Genomic DNA, 23,871 nt, shown 5'->3' on the forward strand with positions numbered 1-23,871 from the left:
ATTATCCGATGCGATAATGCAGCTATGGAAATGAACAAGCACTATGAAAAATCAAAGTAAGCCTGTGTCGGGTTCTGGACTGAGGAGGAATGGTGGGGATCGCACCCCTCTCTCCCGAACCTCTCCTGAACCTTCTAGAGAACAAGAGGACCGTATAGATTTAGAACAGTGGTTTGCAGAAGGGCATAGTTCAGAGGCTGCAGAGGGGAGAAGCTGGGAAATATCGGGAGAGGAACAGCAGGAAGAAGAAGCACAAGGGGAGAGACAGCTGACAGACTCAGTGTCTTTGCAAAGCATTCCTGAACCCCCTTTCCCAGAACCAGGTGGCCATTAAGGGTAGAAGAACAGTAAGCTCAAGGGCAGAAAGCTCAGATCAGCCAACGCAGGGGTGACATAGAATAGGAGAGGCATAGGGTTGAGGTGGGGGACTTTACTTGGAGCATCAGTGTCTTTGCAAAGCATTCCTGAACCCCCTTTCCCAGAACCAGGTGGCCATTAAGGGTAGAAGAACAGTAAGCTCAAGGGCAGAAAGCTCAGATCAGCCAACGCAGGGGTGACATAGAATAGGAGAGGCATAGGGTTGAGGTGGGGGACTTTACTTGGAGCAACGCCATTATTTAGGGAAGTTGGCATACCTTCATCTCTCTCTGTGAATGTTAATAAATTACATGGTGTTTCTCTGCTTCGTGGCTGCTACCATGGGAGAGACTGGATTCCCCTAAGCCTGACAGCATGCCATGTTGCCCAAGTTGATACATTTTACATCTTTAAGGGCATATTATCCAAAGCGAGAGTTAACCACTGAAGTGTCAAAGAGAGAAACACAAGAGTGCTGAATGCTGTAAGAGGTATAGTGTGCTGGTCCCGGGGGGGGGGTTGTTGTTACCGTGTGCTGTGGTCTGAGTCTGGCCCTAGGTCGAGGGTATGGAGGCTGTCCATCAAGGGCGAAGCGGGGTCCAAGGCAAGGAGCCGGGTGTGGTCAGGAACTCTGGAAGAGCAGGACAGGGTGCTGGCAGGAACAGGTTACCAACGATGTTGCTCCCGCAACCTGGACTGGGCTGACTGGCCTTTATCTCCTCTGAGGCATAGGGCGGTCCCAGCCCACAGGTGACTCGCCTCTCCTGGCCTTAAGGCGAGCACTCCTCCTGTGAGAACTTAGTTCCCTCCGCCTCTCTGCCCTGAGCCTCTGCAGCTCCAGAGAGGCTGGAGGGTTACCGGACCCAGAGGCAACCTCAGCTTCCCCTGACGGGGCTGGGAGAGGAGCACTTGCAGGCAAGGGGTCCTCCATCACCTCAGGAGCCAGAGCGGATTCAGCTGGTGTCTGCTCCTGAGGATCTGGCACAGGTGAGGGCTCTTCAGGTTCAAGCCCCTGCCCCAGCTCAGCTGGCCCTGGAGGCGGGGACTCCTGTGCAGGCTGGGATTCCTCAGGTTCAGCCTCTGAATCGGATTCCCAGGCCATCACATATAGGTTGGTTGCTCGAGAGCAATCAGGCAATATGCTTCAATAGTCTGTTTTAAAGCTTTCTTATTGGTGATAAAAACCTTAGGAATGCAGAGCGCCTCTATTCCGTGTCTTGCTCATTCACTGGCAGAATCTGAGAGTGGGCGGTCCTTAAACCTTCCCCAGCAGAGTAGTTTCTTGACACCCAATCTGCGCCTCCCCTCTCTGCGCGGAATCCTACTGCGCAGGGAGGGCGTGGGTAACGGAGGACCTCTCTCCTCCCCGCTTTGCCCAGGCAAGGTGTCCTGGCACCGCCTCGCCTCCTCCGAGCCCTGCATCTCCTCTCCACTAGAGGCGTGGCTACTTGCCTCCGCTGAGGAGGTGCTGCTTCCCAGGATCTTTGGGGCCTCTCTGTAATCCATCCGGCTTTCCCCCTCTCGCCCCTGAGCCGATGGCAGTTCCCTGACATCTGCCTTTCAAATAAATGCAAATGAAAAATACCTAGTTAACTTTTGTGCCTTTGGCATTTGGCTACAAAACATACTTTGCTTGATGCCTGTTATAAGCTGCCATTAACTTATAGCAGGAGGTGTTGGTCCAGTTTTGGGGGTTTATTAATTTATTTTATTTATTTACTATTTGTGCTTATAATTTGCTTTTCACTTAAGCCTGTTGGCTGTTTGCAGTTTAGTTGCGCGGCAGAAAGCTGGCTGGGGAGACCACGCATTACAAGGAACTCAAAAATAGCTTTATCAAGGTTTTAATAACAAAAACAAAAACTCCTTTTACACAAAATATATCAACAAGCATGGCCCAACCACCAACCCATCCCCCAGGGTTCTGAGAGAGCTAGGCGCTGCTCTTTATATAAAAAAGGTATATACTATACCCAATTGCTGACACAGCTTAATTAACACAACTTATCAGCATCTGCTATACTGTTTCACAGTTGTAAAACTGGGTCTCGTTATTTGCTCTGGTCCGTAAAGAAATACACATCTTGTAGAACAATAATGAACCTTCACATTTAAAGAGACCATTCAACACGTTCTATATACATGATTGTTCTTTCTGGCTTTTTGGGGGGTTTATTAATTTATTTTACGGTATTTATTTACTATTTGCGCTTATAATTTGCTTTTCACTTAAGCCACCTTTTTTTTAAAAAAAAGACACAAATTTAATTAAAATCATAAAATAGAAGTAACCAATGACAACAGCAAATGGAAAGTATGAACAGCAATGGAGGAGGAAAGCTACTAGTTTGCAAAGAGTCTATAGTCCAATCAGCACCTTTCTGTGCAGTCTAGTCTGCCCTGAGTGTGCAACCCAGTTTGTTCTAAACTCTTAACTTGGACCAGGGGATGGTTAACGAATTGGGGGGGGGGGGGGAACGACGACCCTTGGCTGTAAAAATAGATCACATTTGTTTGAATTCAAATGTACTTTTGTGAATAAATATACCGTATTTTTCACTCTATAAGACGCACTTTTTCCCTTCTAAAAAGTAAGGGGAAATGTGTGTGCGTCTTATGGAGCGAATGCAGGCTGCGCAGCTATCCCAGAAGCCAGAACAGTGAGAGGGATCGCTGCGCAGCGCTCCCTGTTGCTGTTCTAGTTTCTGGCTTAGCTCCTCAGTCCCTTCCCCCACCTCCCGCAAAAGCCCCCAAGAGCCGCTCGGAGTGTATGTACGGCTCTTGGGGAAAGACTGCAAGCGCCGCACACATGCTCCATACGGCTTGTGAAAGGGAGCGCTGAGCAGAGCCTGGGATGCATACAGGCTCTGCTCAGCACTCCCTTTAAAGATTATTTTTTTTCTTGCATTCCCCCTCTAAAAACTAGGTGCGCCTTATGCTCAGGTGCGTCCTATGGAGTGAAAAATACAGTACTTAGCAATTTGGGGTTGGGGTGAACAGAGTTTCTCAAAGACAGCCCCTTTCTGTTTGCCTGGTGAACACATTCACGCAACAACTGACTGAATACCAAAATAAGCCTACTATGAATAGGAAAAACGCCACCTGAAGAAATAAATAAAAGTGGGAAAGTGTTGTGAACCAGAGTAAATAACAATTCTTCGTGTTTGTAAAACTAGCAGCTCAGTGCTAAACCAATTTGGTAAATCACATTGCCCCTTCAGTTCATTAAAAAGGAACAGAGCCATCCAGCTCAAGGAAATTTGCATTTCCTCTAGAATGAGACCCATCAAGTTCAGCGGGGCTTATGATAATGTTCTTGTGTCCTTCCTGCCTTTCACTGTGAAATATACTCGGATTCGAGAGTGGATTTCATGCTCTTTATTCAGCTCCTAGTGGTGAGGAGGAACGGAAGTTCCCCCAGAATGTCTGCTTTATATACATTATTTACACAATGGGTCCCACGTGATTGGCTAATTCTGGGATTCTCCTGTGGGCCATTCAGGTTGCGGATTCACTTCTACCTGGAGCTGGATTGGGTGGCTCCTGTGGACCAATCAGACTGCAGCATTCTGGGTCCTATTGTTCTAGGACCAATCAGACTGCTGCATTCTGAATCCTATTGTTCTAGGACCAATCAGACTGCTGCATTCTGAATCCTATTGTTCTAGGACCAATCAGACTGCTGCATTTTGGATCCTATTCAACTCAGTACATAACACACTGTAACAATGTCTTCCCATCTTCACCCCTTCCCTTTTGACTTGGAGGAACTGAGGCTCAGAAATTCTCTCTCAGAAGGGTGGAGTCTCTCTCAGAAGGGTGGAGAGACCTGGCCAAATGTGATTGGTGGAAGAGTTGCCTTCATCTCCTTTAAAGAGTGAATCACAGCGATGCCTGGAAAGAGACCCATTCGCCTCAATATGCAGAGTGTACCTGGATTCCTCTCCATGGCCTGGTCCTGCCTGCTCCTCCTGCTCCTCACTTACCCCCCAGGTAGCAGAATGAGTAAAATCCCCGGGAACAGATCTATGCTGAGATCCAGGTGTGAATTTTCTATAGGCGCAACTAAACTTCTTTCTCTTTTTGGGTTTTAATCTTTTTGCAGGTTCCTCCTCCCAGCTGGTGCTGACTCAGAGGCCCTCAGCATCCTTTTCCTCAGGTGAGACAGTCCGTCTCTCCTGCACCTTGAATACTGGATACAGTATCAGCAGCAATAGGGTCGGGTGGTACCAGCAGCTATCAGGTGGTGCCCCACGGTTTTTATACCACTACTACAGCAGTAGTAGTCAGGGCAGAGGCTCAGGGGTCCCAGAGAGATTCAGTGTCTCCCCTGATTCCTCCAGCAACCTCTGGAATTTAGTGATCACAGGCGCTCAAGCTGAAGATGAGGCTGATTATTACTGTTGCATATGGGATGGCAGCAGAAGCATGTTCCACAGTGGTACAATCTGATGAGGAACCGAGACAAAAACCTCCAGCTTTCCTCCCCAGAGTTGTGAAACTGAAATGCTTAAAGGTCTGAGTTATGTCAATGCTCTCAGCTGCTTGAACCACAGCATGGAAAGTAAAGCTTTTGACAAAGTCCCCCATGATATTTTTGTGGAGAAGCTGGTAAAATGTGGGGTGGATGAAGTTATTGTGTGTCCCCCCCCCCCAATTATAACAAATATAACATAGAAAAGAAAAAAAAATACACAAAAGAAAACACAATTACAATACTAAAAAAGAAGAACAAAAAATTTAAACACATATTACCTGTGAAACCCAATTTATCTTTCATTGTTAATTGACTTCCTCAGATCCCTCCTATCTGAATTTCATTGTATCACCTTATAACAGCTCTCCAATATCATTTTTCAACTAAAATTAATTCCACCAGTTAACTATCTTCTTTTCTTTTCTTCATATTCTAAATCCAAATTACTTACAATTCAATCTGATTTTAATCCTAGGCCTATTCGGTACTTCCAAGTGACTTCTAGTTACTTATATTACAGTATTTAATTAAATAGTCCTTAAATTTCTTCCAGTCTTCTTGATATTCCTCTTCTTTCTGGTCGTGGATTCTTCCAGTCAGGTCAGCTAGCTCCAAAAAATCCAACATCTTCACCTGCCATTCTTCCACTGTTGGAATTTCTTGAGATTTCCAATTTTTAGCTAATAGCAGTCTTGCCACTGTAGTGGCATACAAAAATAGTCTGGATGAAGTTATTGTTTGGGGGATTTTCAACTGGTTGACACACCAAACCCAAAGGGCGCTCGCTAATGGTTCCTCAACCTCTGGAATAAAGTGACCCGGGCCTGTTGTTGTTCAATGTCTTTATAAACAACTTGGATGAAGGAATTGAGGGGATGCTCATGAAATTTGCAGGTGACACCAAACTGGGAAGGGTAGCTAATGCCACAGAAGACAGAATCGGGATTCAAGAGGACCTTAACAGATTGGAGAACTGGGCCCAAACTAACAAAATGAATTTCAATAGGGGACAAATGTAAGGTTCTACCCTTAGGCAAGGAGAACCAGCTGCACTAATATAACATGGAGGACACCATGTGAAAAGGATATTTGGTCTTAGTGGACCACAAGCTTAACATAAGTCAACAGTGTGATGCAGCAGCAAAAAAAAGCTAATAGTATTCTAGGCTGTATAAACAGAAGTATAGTGTCCAGATCAAGGGAAGTAATAGTACTGCTCTGTTCTGCCTTGGTCAGACCACAGCTTGAGTACTGTGTCCAGTTCTGGGCACCACAATTTAAGAAGTATATTGACAAGCGGGAAAGCGTGCAAAAGAGGGTGACCAAGATGATCAAGGGTCTGGAAGACAAGCCTGATGAGGAACAGTTGATGGAATTGGATATGTTTAGCCTGATAAATACATGAAGGGCTGTCACGTGGAGGATGGAGCAAGCTTGTTTTATGCTGCTCCGGAGGGTATGCCAGGCTTCGGAGAATCAGCTTCCTTCCCTGTGGCAGTAAACAAAGAATCAAATGAAAGGAATGCCTTACCAGTTAGATTCTTTAATAATCACAGTGAGAGAACAAAGAACACGTATCCTAGAATGGCGGTGCTCCCAATTAAGGATCACACAACCCTCTCTCCCTATTAATTTACGTCACTCCTACGTCTTGTAATCTGAGCTTGTACCCTCTGCGCTTTCTGTTCTGAGACATTCTGAGCTCTTCGTGACCTTGGGGAGAGCAGAGGAATGCTGTCCAACAACTGTGACTCTGTTAACCCTCTCTCCCCCAGTGTTTCTTCTCCTAGCTGTTCCCCATCCAGTATTTCCCAGCTTCTGCCTTCTGAACTATGCCCCTCTGCAAACCACTGTTCCAAATCTATAGTGTCCTCCTGCTCCTGGGAAGATTCAGGATCAGGGTCAGGATCAGGGGGAGTGGGTGGCTCCCACCATTCCTCCTCAGTGCAGCCCTCCTCAGCATGGCCCTGACAGGGTAGGACCCAAACCAGTGGCTTCAGGTTACAAAAAAGGCGATACTGACTAAACATCAGGAAGAAATTGCTGGCAGAAAGTGCTGGTTGACAGTGGAATGGACTCCTTCAGATGGCGGTGGAATCTCCTTCACTGGAGGTTTTTAAGCAGAGGTTGGATGTCCAACTGTCATGGATGCTTTGGTGGAGATTCCTGCATTGCAGAGGATTGGACTGGATCACCCTCTGGGTCTCTTCTGGCTCTGCAATTCTTTGATTCTATTGGCCAGCTGCTCTCACCTCCTTCTGGAAGACATGGCCGCATGCACAGGTTGAAATGTGGGAATCCTTTGCTATAGAAAACAAAACATTTTTCTGCACCACCTGGCCCTCGTATAATTCTCCCACAGATGTGAATGGATGCTGCTGCTAGAATGGGAAATCATGTACTGAAATTGCAAATGACCAACCCCATTGAGGTGGATTGGGTCCTACTAGAGGATCACATCCTGATTCAAGGTGGCTCACAATGTGAGCACTAACACTATGCAAATATAGGATGAAAGACTAAGAAATGGGTCCCCAGAGGGATGCTTGTGTTAAAAATAGGTCCTGGGGCTGAAAAGATTGAAGAGACTAGGCATAAAACATTCTTTATCGGATGCCTGCTAAGCTGGATTCAACCTCTAGGGGGCGGTGCTGGTCCAGTTTCCTGAAATCTTGAAATTGATCACAAAGACCCCTTGAAAGTGTTGCCAGAAATGAAGGGGGGGGATGTGCTATATACGGGGTGGTTCTTTCTGGGCTTTGTTTGTTTATTTATTTGTGCTTATAGATCACCATTCATTAAACACTCTCAGGATGAAAGGTATCACAATTCAGGCAGACACTATTTAAACTAAAATCATAAAAAAATATATGCTGAACTAACCAGTGGAAAGCCAGCAACCCCAAAGAATGCACATCACTGCAGGAAGAGAGATATAATTTTATGTGGAGAGGGATATAGTGGACAGTTTCTCCCTGAATGAGGGTCGTTTCAACTGTACAATTATGAGCTTCTTTCCTTACTACACAGTCCCCCTGTGTATTCAACTCAAGTCAGGAGTGTTCACAAGCGACGTTTGCTGCTCTAAACAAAGTTGTTTCTAGAATTCAGATTTTACCAGGCTTAATTCACATCCAGGCTGAACCAAGGGCCCACCCTATGGCTCTGAAAATTCTCCTTCATGAAAATTTGCCCTGGAGTCCTATGCTTGAATATCCCACAATGCTCTGCAAGATCCCAAAGTTCTAACAGAGGCAATCAATGGTCAGAAAAAGCACCCAGCCACCCACAATCCAGCTGACCCCCAGATCTTCATGCCTCCTCAGACATTTATTTGTAGATATAAATGGAGTTAGTTTCAGAAAAGGGAGAAAAGGGACTTTATCATTCCCAGTTTCAATATCATTTTAGGAGACATAAAATATGACGGAGATGCCACATGGTTCTCCTCCCCCACACGCCATCGTCACAACAACCCTGTGAGGTAGGTTAGGCTAAGGGATGGTAACTGACCCAAGGTCACCCAGGGACCTTCACAGCTGAGTGGGGATTTGAACCCAGGTCACAGTCCAATGCTCTAAGCATAAGTCAGATATTCTATGTCAGGCATGGCCAAACTTGGCCCTCCAGCTGTTTTGGGACTACAACTCCCATCATCCCTAGCTAACAGGACCAGTGGTCAGGGATGATGGGAACTGTAGTCCCAAAACAGCTGGAGGGCCAAGTTTGGCCATGCCCGTTCTATGTGGACATACATACAATGTGTTTCAAGGATCTCTCTTGCAAAGGGTTGACATTTCTGTCATCAGCCTGTACCTCGTTGAGTTTGGTCGTCGTTGGCAAGTGTCTATCGTACTGTTTTTGTAAAAGGTCCCTTATGCAAATTTTATTATATGGTCATATGGCCATTGGTTGTGCTTGAATGTCCCACAATGCTCTTCAGGAGCATGAAATCTAGGGGAGGCAAGCAATGGTCACGGAACTCATTTACATACAAGAAGAACTCTTCAGCTCTGGGGGGATTTAAAGAGGAAGGGGGACGATTCCTTCAGAGAGTCAGATTCCTCCAGAAATCTCACCATGACCCCAACTCTTTTGATCCTTGCTCTTTTCACTTATTGCTCAGGTAAGGACAGAGAGAATTCATGTTATGCTGGGAAACAAGAAAACTATTTGCACTTGTACTGCTTTAGAGACATTTCAGAGCGTTGATGATGCAACCAGTTCATGACATTTGTCTTTTCTGGTCCCCCCCCACAAAGGTGTTACCACTCAGACAACTTTGACACAACCTGCCTCTGAGTCTGTGTCCCCGGGAGAAACGGCTAAACTCTCCTGCACTGCCAGTGATACATCATACAACATTGGCTGGTATCAACAGAGACCTGGAGAAGGTCCTCGCTATGTGCATTACCCTGGGTACAGCAGGGGAGAAGGGATCCCGGATCGGTTCACTGCTTCCCAGTCAGGGAGCATTGGCTATTTAACCATCGCTAATGTCCAGGATGGAGACGAGGCAGATTATTTCTGTGGTAGGTGGCAGAAAGGAGGTACCACGTTGCACAGTGCTAAAACCGTGTGGGGAACTGAGACAAAAACCCTGCCTCTTCCTCTGCAGAGCAGTGAAAGGTAGATACGCGCTCTCTCTTCCTCCCTCTCTTCCTCCCTCCCCTCTTTATAAGATCTGTGTCTGCAGCTGTTATCAAGTCAAACCTACAATGCATAGAACTGGAAGAGACAGAAAACATGTCTGAAGCCCCACCTCTTTCTGCAAAGAATCGTTAATTTCCACACCTCCATTTTTAGCATGTTTCCAGGGGGTGGGTGGTGGTCCCATTCAAATACAGTGGTACCTCTGGTTACATACTTAATTTGTTCCGGAGGTCCGTTCTTAACCTGAAACTGTTCTTAACCTGAAGCACCACTTTAGCTAATGGGGCCTCCCGCTGCTGCAGCGCTGGCACCACACAATTTCTGTTCTCATACTGAAGCAAAGTTCTTAACCCGAGCTACTATTTCTGGGTTAGTGGAGTCTGTAACCTGAAGCGTATGTAACCTGAAACGTATGTAACTCGAGGTACCACTGTACACTCAAATAAAGTTGGCTAAATTTGGGCCTAAGAAATATTCTCCATACCCTCCAACATACATTTTTTAAAATCATATTTGTATTAAATACTCAACAAAAATAACAAAAATAATAAAAAAAGCAAACACAACCACAAACAAAGAAAAATAGGCAATATCAAATCCATCAAAGGGGATTCTTTGAATCCATGACCCCCCCCCGGTTCCTTAATTTTCTTTTTCAACTGCATATCATTTCTGCTCCAAATTATTTTCCTACCTCAAATTTCTTTCATTATTTATCTTTTTTTTTAAATAATATTTTTTATTAGAAAGTTTTTATAACCACACAAACATAACATAAATACAACAAATACATAAACAAACAAAAACAGAAACACAACAAAAAACAAGTACCATTTCATATCTTACTTTCTTATACCTTTCTTCCCCGACTTCCTCATGCCTCCCTTTTCTGTATTCCAGATTCTTATCAATTACTCAGCAAATCTTCCCTTATTTTAATTTAGATTTAGGCTAATCTTCCTTATTCTCCTTGTCTTAACCATTACTAATAGTAACCATTTACTTTCCAGTCCAACATCATTCTAACTTTCATTAATTTTATAATATTTCTTTAGATAGTCCTTGAACTTTTTCCATTCTTCTTGCGCTGCTTCTCTTCCCTGGTTTCGGATTCTGCTCGTCATTTCTGCCAGGCCCATGTAGTCAATCACCTTCATCTGCCATTCTTCCAGAGTGGGTAGCTCTTGTGTCTTCCAGTGCTTCGCAATGAGTATTCTTGCTGCAGTTGTAGCATACATAAAAAAAGTTATATCCGTCTTTAACACCCCTTGGCCGACAATACCCAAGAGAAAGGCCTCTGGTTTCTTAGGGAAGGTATATTTAAATACCTTTTTCAGTTCATTATAAATCATTTCCCAGAATGCCTTAATCTTCGGGCACGTCCACCAGAGATGAAAGAATGTGCCTTCCTTTTCCTTACATTTCCAACATTTATTGTCAGGCAAATGGTAAATCTTTGCAAGCTTGACTGGGGTTATGTACCACCTATATATCATTTTCATAATATTTTCTCTTAAGGCATTACATGCCGTAAATTTCATCCCGGTGGTCCATAACTTTTCCCAATCAGCAAACAAAATATTATGACCAATGTCCTGAGCCCATTTAATCATACTTGATTTAACCGTTTCATCTTGTGTATTCCATTTCAGCAGCAAATTATACATTTTTGACAAATTCTTAGTACTGGATTCTAACAATTCAGTCTCCAATTTTGATTTTTCCACCTGGAAGCCAATTTTACTGTCCAATTTGAACACTTCATTTATTTGGTGATAGTGCAACCAATCTCTCACCTTCCCTTTTAATTTCTCAAAACTCTGCAATCTCAGTTTGTCCCCTTCCTTTTCCAAAATTTCCCAATATCTTGGCCACTTCGACTCCATATTTAACTTTTTAACTGCCTTAGCTTCCATTGGCGACAGCCACCTTGGGGTTTTGTTTTCCAGCAAATCTTTATATCTGATCCAGACATTTAATAGTGCTTTTCTGACAATATGGTTTTTAAAACTTTTATGTGCTTTAACCTTGTCATACCACAAATATGCATGCCACCCAAAAATATTGTTAAAACCTTCCAGATCCAAAATGTCTGTATTTTCAAGAAGCAGCCAATCTCTTAGCCAGCAGAAAGCTGCCGCTTCATAGTACAGTTTAAAGTCTGGCAGGGCAAACCCCCCTCTTTCCTTTGAATCCGTTAATATCTTAAATTTAATTCTGGGCTTCTTGCCCTGCCAGACAAATTTAGATATATCTTTTTGCCACTTCTTGAAACAGTCCATTTTATCCATTATTTGTAATGCTTGGAACAAAAACAACATTCTTGGCAATACATTCATCTTTATAACTGCAATTCGACCTAACAAGGAAAGTTTCAGGTTTGACCAAATCTCCAAATCTTTTTTCACTTCTGTCCAAGTTTTTTCATAATTATCTTTAAATAGGTTCACATTCTTAGCTGTCATATTTATACCCAAATATTTCACTTTTTTAACCACATTCAACCCTGTCTCATTCTGAAACCTTTCTTTTTCAACCTGTGTTAAATTTTTCTCCAATACCTTAGTCTTTGACTTATTCAATTTAAATCCTGCCATTTGACCAAACTCTTGAATTATTTCCAAAACTCTTTTCGTGCTAGCTTCTGGCTCTTGTAATGTAAGTACTAGGTCATCTGCAAATGCTCTCAATTTATATTGTTTAGCTCCGACCTGAATCCCTTTAACCAACTGGTCCCTCCTAATCATATTAAGCAAAACCTCCAGGACCGATATAAAAAGTAGTGGGGAGATAGGGCACCCCTGACGTGTCCCTTTTTCAATCTTGAACTCTTCTGTAACCACATTATTTACAATTAATTTTGCTTTCTGTTCAGAGTATATTGCACCTATACCATTTTCAAACCCTTGGCCTACCCCCATCCCCCGGAGGTTCTTCAACATAAAACTCCAAGATATATTGTCAAAGGCTTTCTCGGCGTCCACAAATATCAGAACGGCCTTAGTGTTTATATTCACTTCCAACTTCTCCAAAATGTCAATTATATTCCTTACGTTATCCGACAAATGCCTTTTCGGGAGAAAGCCCGCTTGGTCCCCATGAATCTCCTCCATCAGAACTTTTTTCAATCTCTTTGCTAAAATATCAGCAAAGATTTTATAATCCACATTTAGTAACGAGATGGGTCGGTAGTTCTTAAGTTGGGTCTTTTCAGTCTCTGTCTTTGGTATAAGCGTAATGTAAGCCTCACTCCACGTGTCTGGTGCCCTTCTCCCCTCCATTATCTCGTTACAGACTTCCTTCAAAGGTTGTATCAACCCTTCCTTCAAAACTTTGTAATATTTGGAAGTCAGTCCGTCCGGTCCAGGAGATTTGCCCAACGTCATACTTTGAATGGCACCTTCTATTTCTTGTGCTGATATCTCCTGGTTCAAAATTGTCTTACTTTCCTGCGAAATCTTTTTCAGCCCATTTTTCTCGAGGAATTGTTGTATATCCATTTCTTTCTGCGGCCCTTGTGTGTACAGTTGTCTAAAGTAGCTCTGAAAACAGTTCCTAATTTCCACTGGGTTACATATGTTCTTTCCTTCCACTTCTATGTTTGTTACCGTGTTGAGTTTTTGTCTCTTCTTTATTTGCCAAGCCAATAACTTGCCACATTTATCTGCAGATTCAAAAGTCTTTTGTCTCATTTGTTTGATTTTCCATTCTATTTCTTGATTCATCAGTTGCATATATTGTGTTTGATATAATTTAATTTCTCTTAAGATCTCTTGCGATTTTGGCTTCAATCTTAGTTTCCTTTCCCCTTCTTTTATCTTTTCCAAAATTTTCTCTTTCCTCTCATTTTGCTTTCTTTTCTTTAGTGTATTTTGTTGTATCAAAAACCCTCTCATCACGGCTTTACTTGCGTCCCATACTATTCTTTTTTCTACTTTAGTCCTTAAGTTAATTTCAAAATAATCTTTCAAAGTTTTTTGGGCCTTCTTACAAATCTCCTCGTCTCTAAGTAAGGTGTCATTCATTCTCCATCTGAAGGAACCAGTTGTTGTTTGCTTCATCACCATCTTTACTGCGTTATGGTCGGAGAAGGTTTTTGGGCAGATTTCCACTTTCTTTATATTCGGCGCCATACTGCTAGTCACCCAGATTTGGTCAATCCGTGTCCATGTCATTTTGGCTTCAGAAAAGAAGGTTCCCTCTCTTTCTAATGGGTGTTTTGTTCTCCAAATGTCAATCAAGTCCATATTGTCAGTCATTTCAAAAAAAGTTTTTGGTAGTCTTCCATCTTTTGTAACTACCTGTCTTTGTGCTTTGTCCATATTTGTTGAAACTACTCCATTCATGTCTCCCATCATGATTAAATTGTAATCCATATAGTCCATCAAAGTCTCATGCAACTTCTTAAAAAATTCAGCTTTCCCTTCATTTGGTGCATAGATTCCCACTATCAAAAACTTTTCTCCTTGAGATTGGATTTCAATTGCCAAATATCTTCCTTGGTCATCTTTAAAGATTTGTTTCGGTTGCAAATTTTCCTTTGCATAGATCACCACTCCTCTCTTTTTTACTCTGTCTGAAGATATAAATTCTTGTCCCAATCTTTTATTTATTAATAATTTTCTATGTGCTCTTGTCACATGAGTCTCTTGTAAACAGATCAAGTCCAATTGGTCTTTCTTTAAAGCATGAAATATATTTTTTCTTTTTCTGGGAATATTTAAACCGTTACAATTCCAGGTTAAAAGTTGCAGAGCCATGATGGGATTATTTACTCTTTCCTCCTACAGCTCCCAGTTGTTGTTCCTCTTTTGTCGGTGGTTCCGTATCCGTGTCTAATGGTCCCTTACTTGAAGGATGTCCTTGTCCTGGAAACGTCTCTTTCTGTAGGTCTTCGTGTTCTCCTAAGAACTTGTCTTTATCACTCACTGTCTTTATTCTTCTTTTCTTCCCCTTGTATTTAAAAGACAAGCCTTGAGGAAACTCCCACCTGAATGGTATGTAATTCCTTTTCAGCAGCGTCACCAAGTCCTTGTAAAATCCTCTTGCATCCAAAATACTTTTGGGAATATCTTTAAAAATCTCAATATGAAAATCTTCAATTTGAAGGGTTGTTTGGTAATGCAGGTTCAGTATTTTGTCTCTCTCCTCCTTTGATCTTAAAGTTATTAAGCAGTCTCTGGGTCTGTTCTTCCTCTGCCTTGTTCCCAGTCTAAATGCACTCTCTATCTTAAATTCTTCCTTATCCAGCTCCTGCTTCCAAAAGTCAGAGAATTCTTTTGTCAAGTAATCCACCAGGTTGTCTCCTTCCTTTTCCGGCACAAGTCTGATCCTTAAGTTCCTCTCCTTGCGTTGCATATCCTGCATAGAGAGTGCCAGCTCATACTCATCTAGTTTCCTGTACACCGGTGGAAACTTTTCCTCGGCAGCAGTTGCAATTTCTTTAGCTTCCTCAGCTATCTTTCGTGTTGTAGATGAATCTTCCAGTAGTTTCCCAATTGCTTCTGCATTAGAGTTCACTTTGTTCCCAAGGTCAGTTATAGTTTTTGTATTTAAATCAATTTTCCCAGAGATTTCCTCAATTTTCTTATTTGTTTCAGCAACTTGTACTCTAGTTTCAGCGCCTTGCTTTTTTAGTTCCTCCAAAGAGTCATTTATTTTCCCCAATACCTTAGCAAATGCTTCTTCTGAAGACATTATTTTCACTTTTGCCTTTGAGACAGCTGCAGTTCCAGAGGCTCCTGATACAGAAGCCCTTCTTTGCATAGAAAGATCGACTTTGTATTGTCTACCAGATCTCAAGGTTGTTTCTTGTGAGTCCTCTTTCTCTTTACCATCTGCCATAACAAAGTCTTTCACTCAAGGTCATTCCCACACTCTTAAGCTGTCAGACAAAAGTTCTCAGGTTTTTAGCTCCACTTGTTGCTGAAACTATTCGCAAGTCCTCTAGAGGGCGTAAAACCAATTCTTTGCCTTCCAGTTGGTCCCACACTTTCCAAAAAACAAACAAAAGCCCTCCTAGTCCCTTTCAATTATTCTTTTTTCTTTTTAAAAGATCCAGATCAATAGTGTCCTGCAAATAACTTTACTGTGCAACAAAGTAAAGTATTTCAAGTTGAGAGTAGCCAAAGTCAATATAACAGTTACTTTTTTACCTTCTTCTCCGGCAGTCTGATCCCCAGGTATAAGAGCAGCGATAAACAGTTCAATTTCTTTTAAACAGGCAGGAAAACACTTTAAAGTCTTCTTCCCCCCCCTCCTGCCTTCGGGGAGGGAGTTCTTTGCTTGGTGGTGGATTTCTTAGTTCCCACAACTCTCCTTTCAAAAAGTTACAGCTTGAATGCCTTTCGCTTTGATCTTACTACAGAACGGAAAGCAGACTTCCTTTTTAGTGCTTGTCCGTCTCGGTGCCCAATTTCCTTAATTTTAACGTCCGATTATATTTTAAGGTTCAGTCCTACTCACGGAAAGTTGTTCTTTTTAGTCCAAATTCACCGGAAGAAATTAGCGCTCTCCGCTAATGGCGACGCGGCTTCGCTTCGCAGGCTGGGTGAAAGCGACTCTCAGCACCGCTCCACACACCCTCCGCTGTTCCGTAGCCTTTAAAAAGGCTATTTCACAACGTCGGGGGGGCGCAAAGGTGCCCGCCGAGTCTCCAGTTCACAGGCTACGCGCCTGTGATTTTTGAGGGTCCCCGCTCCGCCGTGGCTGCAGGACCCGAACCCACGAAGCAGATCTCTCCCGGAGCTCCAGGAGAAATCCGCCATTAAGCGCTGGCGCTAACCGGAAGTCCCTCCTTTCATTATTTATCATGCCCTCCAACATCTTGAGTTCCAAAACTGGGATGATGTCAGGGACTGGACTGAAGAGGAATTCTCTGAACCTTCCTGAAAACAGGAGGACAGTATAGATTTAGAACAGTGGTTTGCAAAAGGGCATAGTTCAGAGGCTGCAGAGGGGAGAAGCCCCTCGTTTTGTGCACTGAGAGAGTTGCAGCAGCAGGGGAGAAGGGATCCCAGATCGGTTCACTGCTTCCCGCTCAGGTAGCATTGGCTATTTAACCATCACCAAAGCAGAGGCTGAAGACGAGGCCGATTATTACTGTGGCAGGTGGAATACAGCTGGTAATGTGTTCCATGGTGGTACATTCTTATGGGGAACTGAGACAAAAACCTTGCCTTTTCTGCCTCAGAGCCATGACATGCGAATGTTGAAGAAGAACTTCATATGCTTTGAACCTGCAGCTGTTGTCAAGTCAGACATCCGTTGGAGAGAAAGAAACCCACTTGTGCTTTCAGCTCCTTTGTAGCAGCAGAGCCATGGACTTGTCAACCCACCGCACAACCAAGTCTCCATCCAGAGGAGCCAGGCCTCTGAAGACACTTATTTGTGGATCAAGGAGGCTTGGGACTTTATATCACAGCCAGGTGTGAGTCCGCTTTAGGAAATGTCTGTTGCACTTCCATTTAGAATCTGTTCATTAGCTACTGGGGTAACCATCGTGTAGATAATGCAGACACATATTCTTTCTTAGGAACCCTATAGAACTTTGTTGCAAGTGTAAAAGGTAAAGAAAAAAGGTAAAGGACCTCTGGACAGTTAAGTCCACGCAAAGGCGACTATGGGGTTGCGGCGCTCATCTCGCTTTCAGGCCGAGGGAGCAGGCATTTGTTCACAGACAGCCTTCCAGGTCATGTGGCCAGCAGGACTAAACTGCTTCGGGCACAATGGGATACCGTGATGGAAATCAGAGTGCACGGAAATGCCATTTACCTTCCTGTCGCAGTGGTACCCATTTATATACTTTCACAAGCATGCTTTGGAACTGCTAGGTTGGCAGGAGCTGGGACAGAGCAACGGGAGCTCACCCTGTCACGGGGATTCGAACCACCGACCTTCTGATCAGCAAGCCCAAGAGGCTCAGTGGTTTAGCCCACAGCACCACCAGCGTCCCCTTTACCTGCAAGTGTAAATAATCACACACACGCAGAATTTATTATCAATTTGTGAATAAATCATATTTCTTAAAGCCACAACAGTCTCTGCCACGTCTTTAATTCTCCAGAGGAGCACAAACCCTGGATGAGAGTGCCTGGAAACTCCCAGGAATCCTGCTACCACTAGGCTGTGTGTGTGTGTGTATGTGTGGGTGGGAGGGGTGGTGCCCAACCTTTGTAGCAGGAGCAATACCATGACTGCGACAAAACTCTTTCTTGCCTGAGTGAGGAAATGTGAATGTTTTTCTAAAAATGTAAATACGATCTATTCCTGCGGTTGTTGCCAAGTCAAATTGACTACGGACAGAACTTGTAAGTCATTTGATGTCTTAAAAGTCTTTTGTTTCTTCCTGTCACCTGTGTCTGCAGCTGGTGTCATGTCAACCCTGCAATGCACCGAACTGGAAGAGACAGGAAACCCTTTGCAGAAGAAGGTGGGACTTCAAAGGATGACCGTGCACCTTCCAAGCCAAGGAACGACCTGTCCCTTTTTGCCACCTGAGGTGAAATTGGGATTTGCTGCTCCCTGCCCCACTGCTATCCCCCTGCCCACCCCACTTCCGCCACTGCTGAAAAGCCGCCTATCACTGAACATGGTGAGAAACAGGGCATTATGTCATGCGTTGCTGCTCACCGGAACGCCTCCCTCTTGATGGCGAGAGGGTGGGGGGACATTCTGGCGGCAGTGGGGTAGGCAGAGAGGTTGTGCCAATTCCCAAGCGTTCACAATACAGTGGTACCTTGGTTTTCAAATGTAATCCTTTTTGGAAGACCGTTTGAGTTCCGAAACGTTCAAAAACCGAGGTGCAAAGGGTGGTCTGCAAATTTAATAGAGACAATTGAGAAAAATAACATACACTCAGCTGCATACACACACACACACACATATATACATGTATATAACATATACACTGTTCGACTTCCGAGGGGCATTCAAAAACGGAAGCATTTACTTCCAGGTTTATGGCGTTTGAGTTCCAAAGCGATCATCAACAGAGACGCTTGAAAACTGAGGTACCACTGTATTCACATGTGAGATAATCCACACTAAAAAATTAGTGCTCCTTGGATCCCTTTTGAAAAAGGGTGTACATTTCTGTCGTCAGCCAGTATCTCACTGAGTTTGGCCACATCCTGGCCAAAGCAAGGGCCTCTCCTGTTGTTTCTTTAGACTGACGTTTATGCAAATTTGTCCTATGGTCATTGGCTATGCCCAAATGTCCCATAATGCTTTGCAGCAGGCGCATCCAACTCCCAAGTGACTGTGATCTACTCTCAGTATAAAAAACAGGCAGTGATCTACCCATTGTTATTGCCTAGAGTTATTGAGCTTTTTTTTGGGGGGGGGGAGGATTGACCAGAGTTGTTCTTTTTATGTTTAGTTCCCCCCTTTTTTGAACTGGCTTTTTATGATCTTTATTTTTTTATAGTTCTCTATATATGCAGGTTTTAATATTTGAATATTTAGATCTGTGCTAAAGGAGAATGTGTACAGATAACTGAGGGTTGGAAAAGGAAGGGATCTGTCTGAGAGACGGATCAGAGTGGGTTTCGTCAAGGTTTGAGGCGTGAGGGAGACCTCCCAGGTGGGAGATGGGGTGACTCAGCTCTCAATATGCGGATGGAAGATTGAGATGAAAGGTTGATAGAGGGCTATACTTAGATATAATTGCGTTTTATGAGAATCATGAAGATTGCTACAAAGTTCGTCAGCCAAGTAAAGTGTTCAAAAATTGATAAGATGGTGTGGTGTCCAGAAAAATGCACACATTACTGAAAATGATATACGAAAATACATAGTTCTAGGGAGAAACATGTGTATACAGTGGTACCTCGGGTTACATACACTTCAGGTTACATACGCTTCAGGTTACAGACTCCGCTAACCCAGAAATAGTGCTTCAGGTTAAGAACTTTGCTTCAGGATAAGAACAGAAATCGTGCTCCCGTGGTGTGGCGACAGCAGGCCTCATTAGCTAAAGTGGTGCTTCAGGCTAAGAACAGTTTCAGGTTAAGAACAGACCTCCGGAACAAATTAAGTACTTAACCCAGGGTACCACTGTATTAGGAAGAATTGTATATAAAAAATGGAAATCCAAACTATTCAGATAAATTCACACTGAAGTGCTGGTGAATTTTCAAGAGGACTTTTAAATTCCCCTCTGCAAACTGCTGCTGAAATGTGGAGAAAGGAAGTTAAGATGGGGAAAGTGAAATACTGAAAGAAAGGAACATTGACAAATCTGCCCATTCAGCTCAATCCAACTTCTCTGGACTAAATCACATTGGACTCACTGGGATTTTCTGCAGTACAATATTGCAAATCTAGTTCCGTCTCTTTTCTCTTCAGATAGATTGTTATTGTACTCTTAGATTGGACCAAGAAATGGCGAATTAATGTGTTTCCTTCTTACGCAAGGGTTTGAATGCCACAATCTCTTCCCATCTCCATCTCTCATCGTCTGCTTTGGAGGAACTGAAGCTCAGAAGCTCTTTCCTCACCATATATGGAGCTTCTCCTGCAAGGGTGGAGAGACCTACTGACATGTGATTGGTGGGGGAGTGACATTCTTCTCCTATAAAGAGCAAATCACTGAGATCCCTGGCAGAAACCCCCTTTGTCTCACGATGCAGAGTGTATCAGGATTTCTCTCCATGGCCTGGTCCTTCCTGGTCCTCCTCTTGTTCCTCACTTATCCTTCAGGTAATATAATCAGCTAAGCCCTTGACAGCAGCTCTGTGATGAGCCCCACCTGAGTCCCAAAGCTTTTACTGAGGTTTTTCTATGGTTTTTCTACAATTATTTCTCTTTGGGATTTCTATCTCCTTGCAGGTTCCTCCTCCCAGCCAGTGCTGACTCAGAGGGCCTCAGCATCCTTTTCCTCAGGTGAGACAGTCCGTCTCTCCTGTACCTTGAATGCTGGATACAGTATCAGCAGCTATAGGGTCGAGTGGTATCAGCAGATATCAGGTGGTGCCCCATGGTTTGTATACCACTACTACAAACCTAGTGATCAGGGCAGAGGCACCGGGGTCCCAGAGAGATTCAGTGTTTCCCCTGATTCCTCCAGCAACCTCTGGAATTTAGTGATCACAGGCGCTCAAGCTAAGGATGAGGCTGATTATTACTGTAACACATGGGATGGCAGCAGCAAGATGTTCCACAGTGGTACAATCTGACGGGGAACTGCGACAAAAACCTTCACTCATCCTCCCCAGAGAGGTGATATGAAAATGCTTAAAGACCTGGCTTCAGTCTGTTCCCACAGCTGCTCGAATCCCTGGTTTGGAAGAGACTTACTGGGCAGCCTCTCTCACGTCCTTCTGGAAGACATGACCACCTGCACAGGTTCATCGGTGGGACATATCTGATAAAGAAAGCAAAAGGCATTTCTGCTCCACCTGTGTCACGATCTCGTTGGCTTAATTAGGCAGCAAGCAGACTCCTTCAGTTTTCAAGCAGTTTTATTATATACAGTAATTACATTCAGAGCCGTTCCCACAGCTACCGGCTCCTTTCAAGACATTGAGGTATCTGGGTTCCGATTCCTCCGCCAACAGGATGTCTTCCAGAAACCCCCCTTTCATTTCTTTGATTGACATCTTTCTTTGACCCTCGTTAACCTATGAGCGTGGGGAGATTCTGGCTGACGTCCCACCCATAGCTGTCAACATTTCCCCTTTTTAAAGGGAAATTCCCTTATTCCGCATAGGATTCCTCACAGGAAAAGGGAAAGGTTGGCAGCTATGGTCCCACCCCTTCCTCTGGGGAATCACTCCCCCCTTGTGTTGTTGTCTGGATCCGTCCATTATCAGCCCCATAGGTTTTGTGTAAAAGACATTTTCCATCATTTGGGCCATATTATGCAAAGGAAAACTCAACCACTTTAACGTTTCCATGAGGGAAAGATACATATGTGCAGAGCTCACCATACAAAAAATGATCAATTTTGCCCCCCCCCCATGTTAGAAATGACCACAAGCGACATGTTGAACACTAGATCAAAGTGTTCTCATGATCCATTTGCGAAACACTTGGTATTCCTGGGTTTTATCAACGTGGGATATGCCACCCTCACTGTCTTGTTTTCCTCCTGGAGAAGCATATTCTACATTTTCAAAATGGCCGTCAGGCAAATTTGCCCCCAGGTCCTATGCTTCAGTGTCCCACAAGACTCTGTGGGAATGAGAAGTCCAAGGCAAGGCCTTCACTCTTCTTCTCTTCCGTGTTCTGCTATGAAACCTTCTTTATTTGACGCTTGCTAAGCTGCCTTTCACCACTAGGGGAAGATATTGGTCCAGTTTTCTGACATAAATGAAACGATCACAAAGACCCCTTTGCAAGTGTGCTGGGAAACAGAAAAGGGGAATGTTTTAGGGACATGGTTGCTCTTTCTGAACTGTAATCCTTTGCTTTATTTAATATCTGTGCTTACAGCCCATCCTTAACCAAAGGCTCCAGGAAGATGACAAAAATACCCTTTGTACATTTGACCACCCCATTGAACTGAGAGGAATTTTCTGATTCTCCTTCAGGCCAAACCAAGGACTTGTCTTACCCCCTTTCAAAATACCCATAATGCAAATTTGTCATTCTGTCCTGTGCTTGAATGTCCCACAATGCCCTGCAGGAACATGAAGTTCTAGCAGAGGCGATCAGCTGATCACTGAGGACATTTGCATGAAGAAGGGGCAACTCTTCCACTCTGGAGGATTTAAGAGAGGAGAGGGGATGATTTCTTGAGTAAGCCAAACACTTCTGGAGAACTCACCATGGGCCAATTTCTATTTCTCCTTGCTCTTTTCACTTACTGCTCAGGTAAGACTGTGGAGATGTCCTCATGATTTGTAGACCAAGCAAAGCTCTTTGTATTTATCAATGGAATATATTACTTGGTGGGTGTTTGAAAGTGCATCCAGCTCATAGTACATGTTCTTTCTTGTTTTCCTTTTAGAAGATGTCACTTCCCAGTCAGCTTGGACTCAGCCTGCCTCTGAGTCGGCGACCCCGGGACAAACGGCTAAACTCTCCTGTACCACTAATGGTGGCAGCCAAAGTATTCACTGGTATCAGCAGAGATCTGGAGAAGCCCCTCTCTTTCTGCACTGTGAGGGTTGCAGCAACAGGGGAGAAGGGATCCCAGATCGGTTCACTGCTTCCCGCTCTGGGAGCATTGGCTATTTGACCATCACCAAAATCCAGGCTGGAGACGAGGCAGTTTATTACTGTGGTAGGTGGAATACGGCTGGTATCGCGTTCCACAGTGGTAGAATCTGATGGGGAACTGAGACAAAAACCTTGCCTCTTCCTCCCAAGAGGGGTGAAATGTGAATGCTGTAGAAGAACTTCACATGGTCTGGGTGGCTCTGCAGCAGATGTCAAGTCAACCCTACCGTGGAAAGATCAGAAAGCGACACAAGGAATTCAGAAAACCTTTGTTTATTATTTCTGTTTGGAAAATTACCACATGCCTCTTCTGTGGCTATGGCAAGGTAGAAGATTCAGATGATTCATATCTGTGTTGCATGCAGTGATAAAAGGAGACCACAGAAATATGCTTCTAATTTTTTTGTTGGGGATAATTCAGACAGAAATTCCCAGGTGTCAAAAAAGCTTATTTATGTATGCAGCTTTGTTAGCCCCAAAATGGAAATGGAAATGGAAAACGAAATGGAAATGGAAAATGGAAGTGGAAAATGACTGAGATCCCAACTAAAGAAGAATGGCAACTTAAACTGATGGAACATGTGCAGCTTGCAGACCTAACATACAGAATAAGAGAACAAGAAGAACATATGTTTCAAGAAGATTGGAAATTTTTTATTGAATATATGGGGGGAAATTGTGTACACTTGAAAACGTTGGCAGCATTAAGATAAATTCAACAGTGTATACAAGTTTTGATGGATGTAATAATGGAATGCTGAATGGTTTAGTTTATGTAAAATATGCAGCGATCTGTGATATGCAAAATGAACCATGGAAAGAGAAGGAGGGATGTCACTGACATTTTAAGGTTGTTAAACAACCTTAAAATGTCAAAATATATATAGTGGATGATAGGGTTGCAAACGTGATCTGTGCAGGAAGCACGTTCGCAACCCGCAGAGCTGCATCTGCGCACACACGGGTCGCGATTTGGCACTTCTGCACATGCGGTACTTCTGGGTTTGGCACAGTGCACAACCCGAAATCACGCAACCCAAAGCGTCTGTAACCCGAGGTATGACTGTATGCATCTAAAACCCAGTTCAGAGCTTCTCATCTTCTTAAGAGTGGGAAGGCAACACAAAGGAATTGTGGGTAGTGCCAGAGCACCACATAGCTTAGAGCAGGGGTCAGCAAACTTTTTCAGCAGGGGGCTGGTCCACTGTCCCTCGGACCTT

General features: G+C 43.7%; 1 gene segment (V, D, J or C); it reads left to right on the forward strand.

The window, feature by feature from the left end:
* Nucleotides 1-8,845: 8,845 nt before the first annotated feature.
* On the forward strand, nt 8,846-20,341 carry LOC128404291 (immunoglobulin lambda variable 4-60-like). The segment is given in 5 exon segments: nt 8,846-8,960; nt 9,097-9,410; nt 16,476-16,629; nt 17,854-17,918; nt 20,318-20,341. Coding segments are annotated over 5 exon segments (603 nt in total).
* Nucleotides 20,342-23,871: the final 3,530 nt, after the last annotated feature.

Source organism: Podarcis raffonei, chromosome 16 (assembly GCF_027172205.1).
Source record: "Podarcis raffonei isolate rPodRaf1 chromosome 16, rPodRaf1.pri, whole genome shotgun sequence".
Taxonomy (NCBI): domain Eukaryota; kingdom Metazoa; phylum Chordata; class Lepidosauria; order Squamata; family Lacertidae; genus Podarcis; species Podarcis raffonei.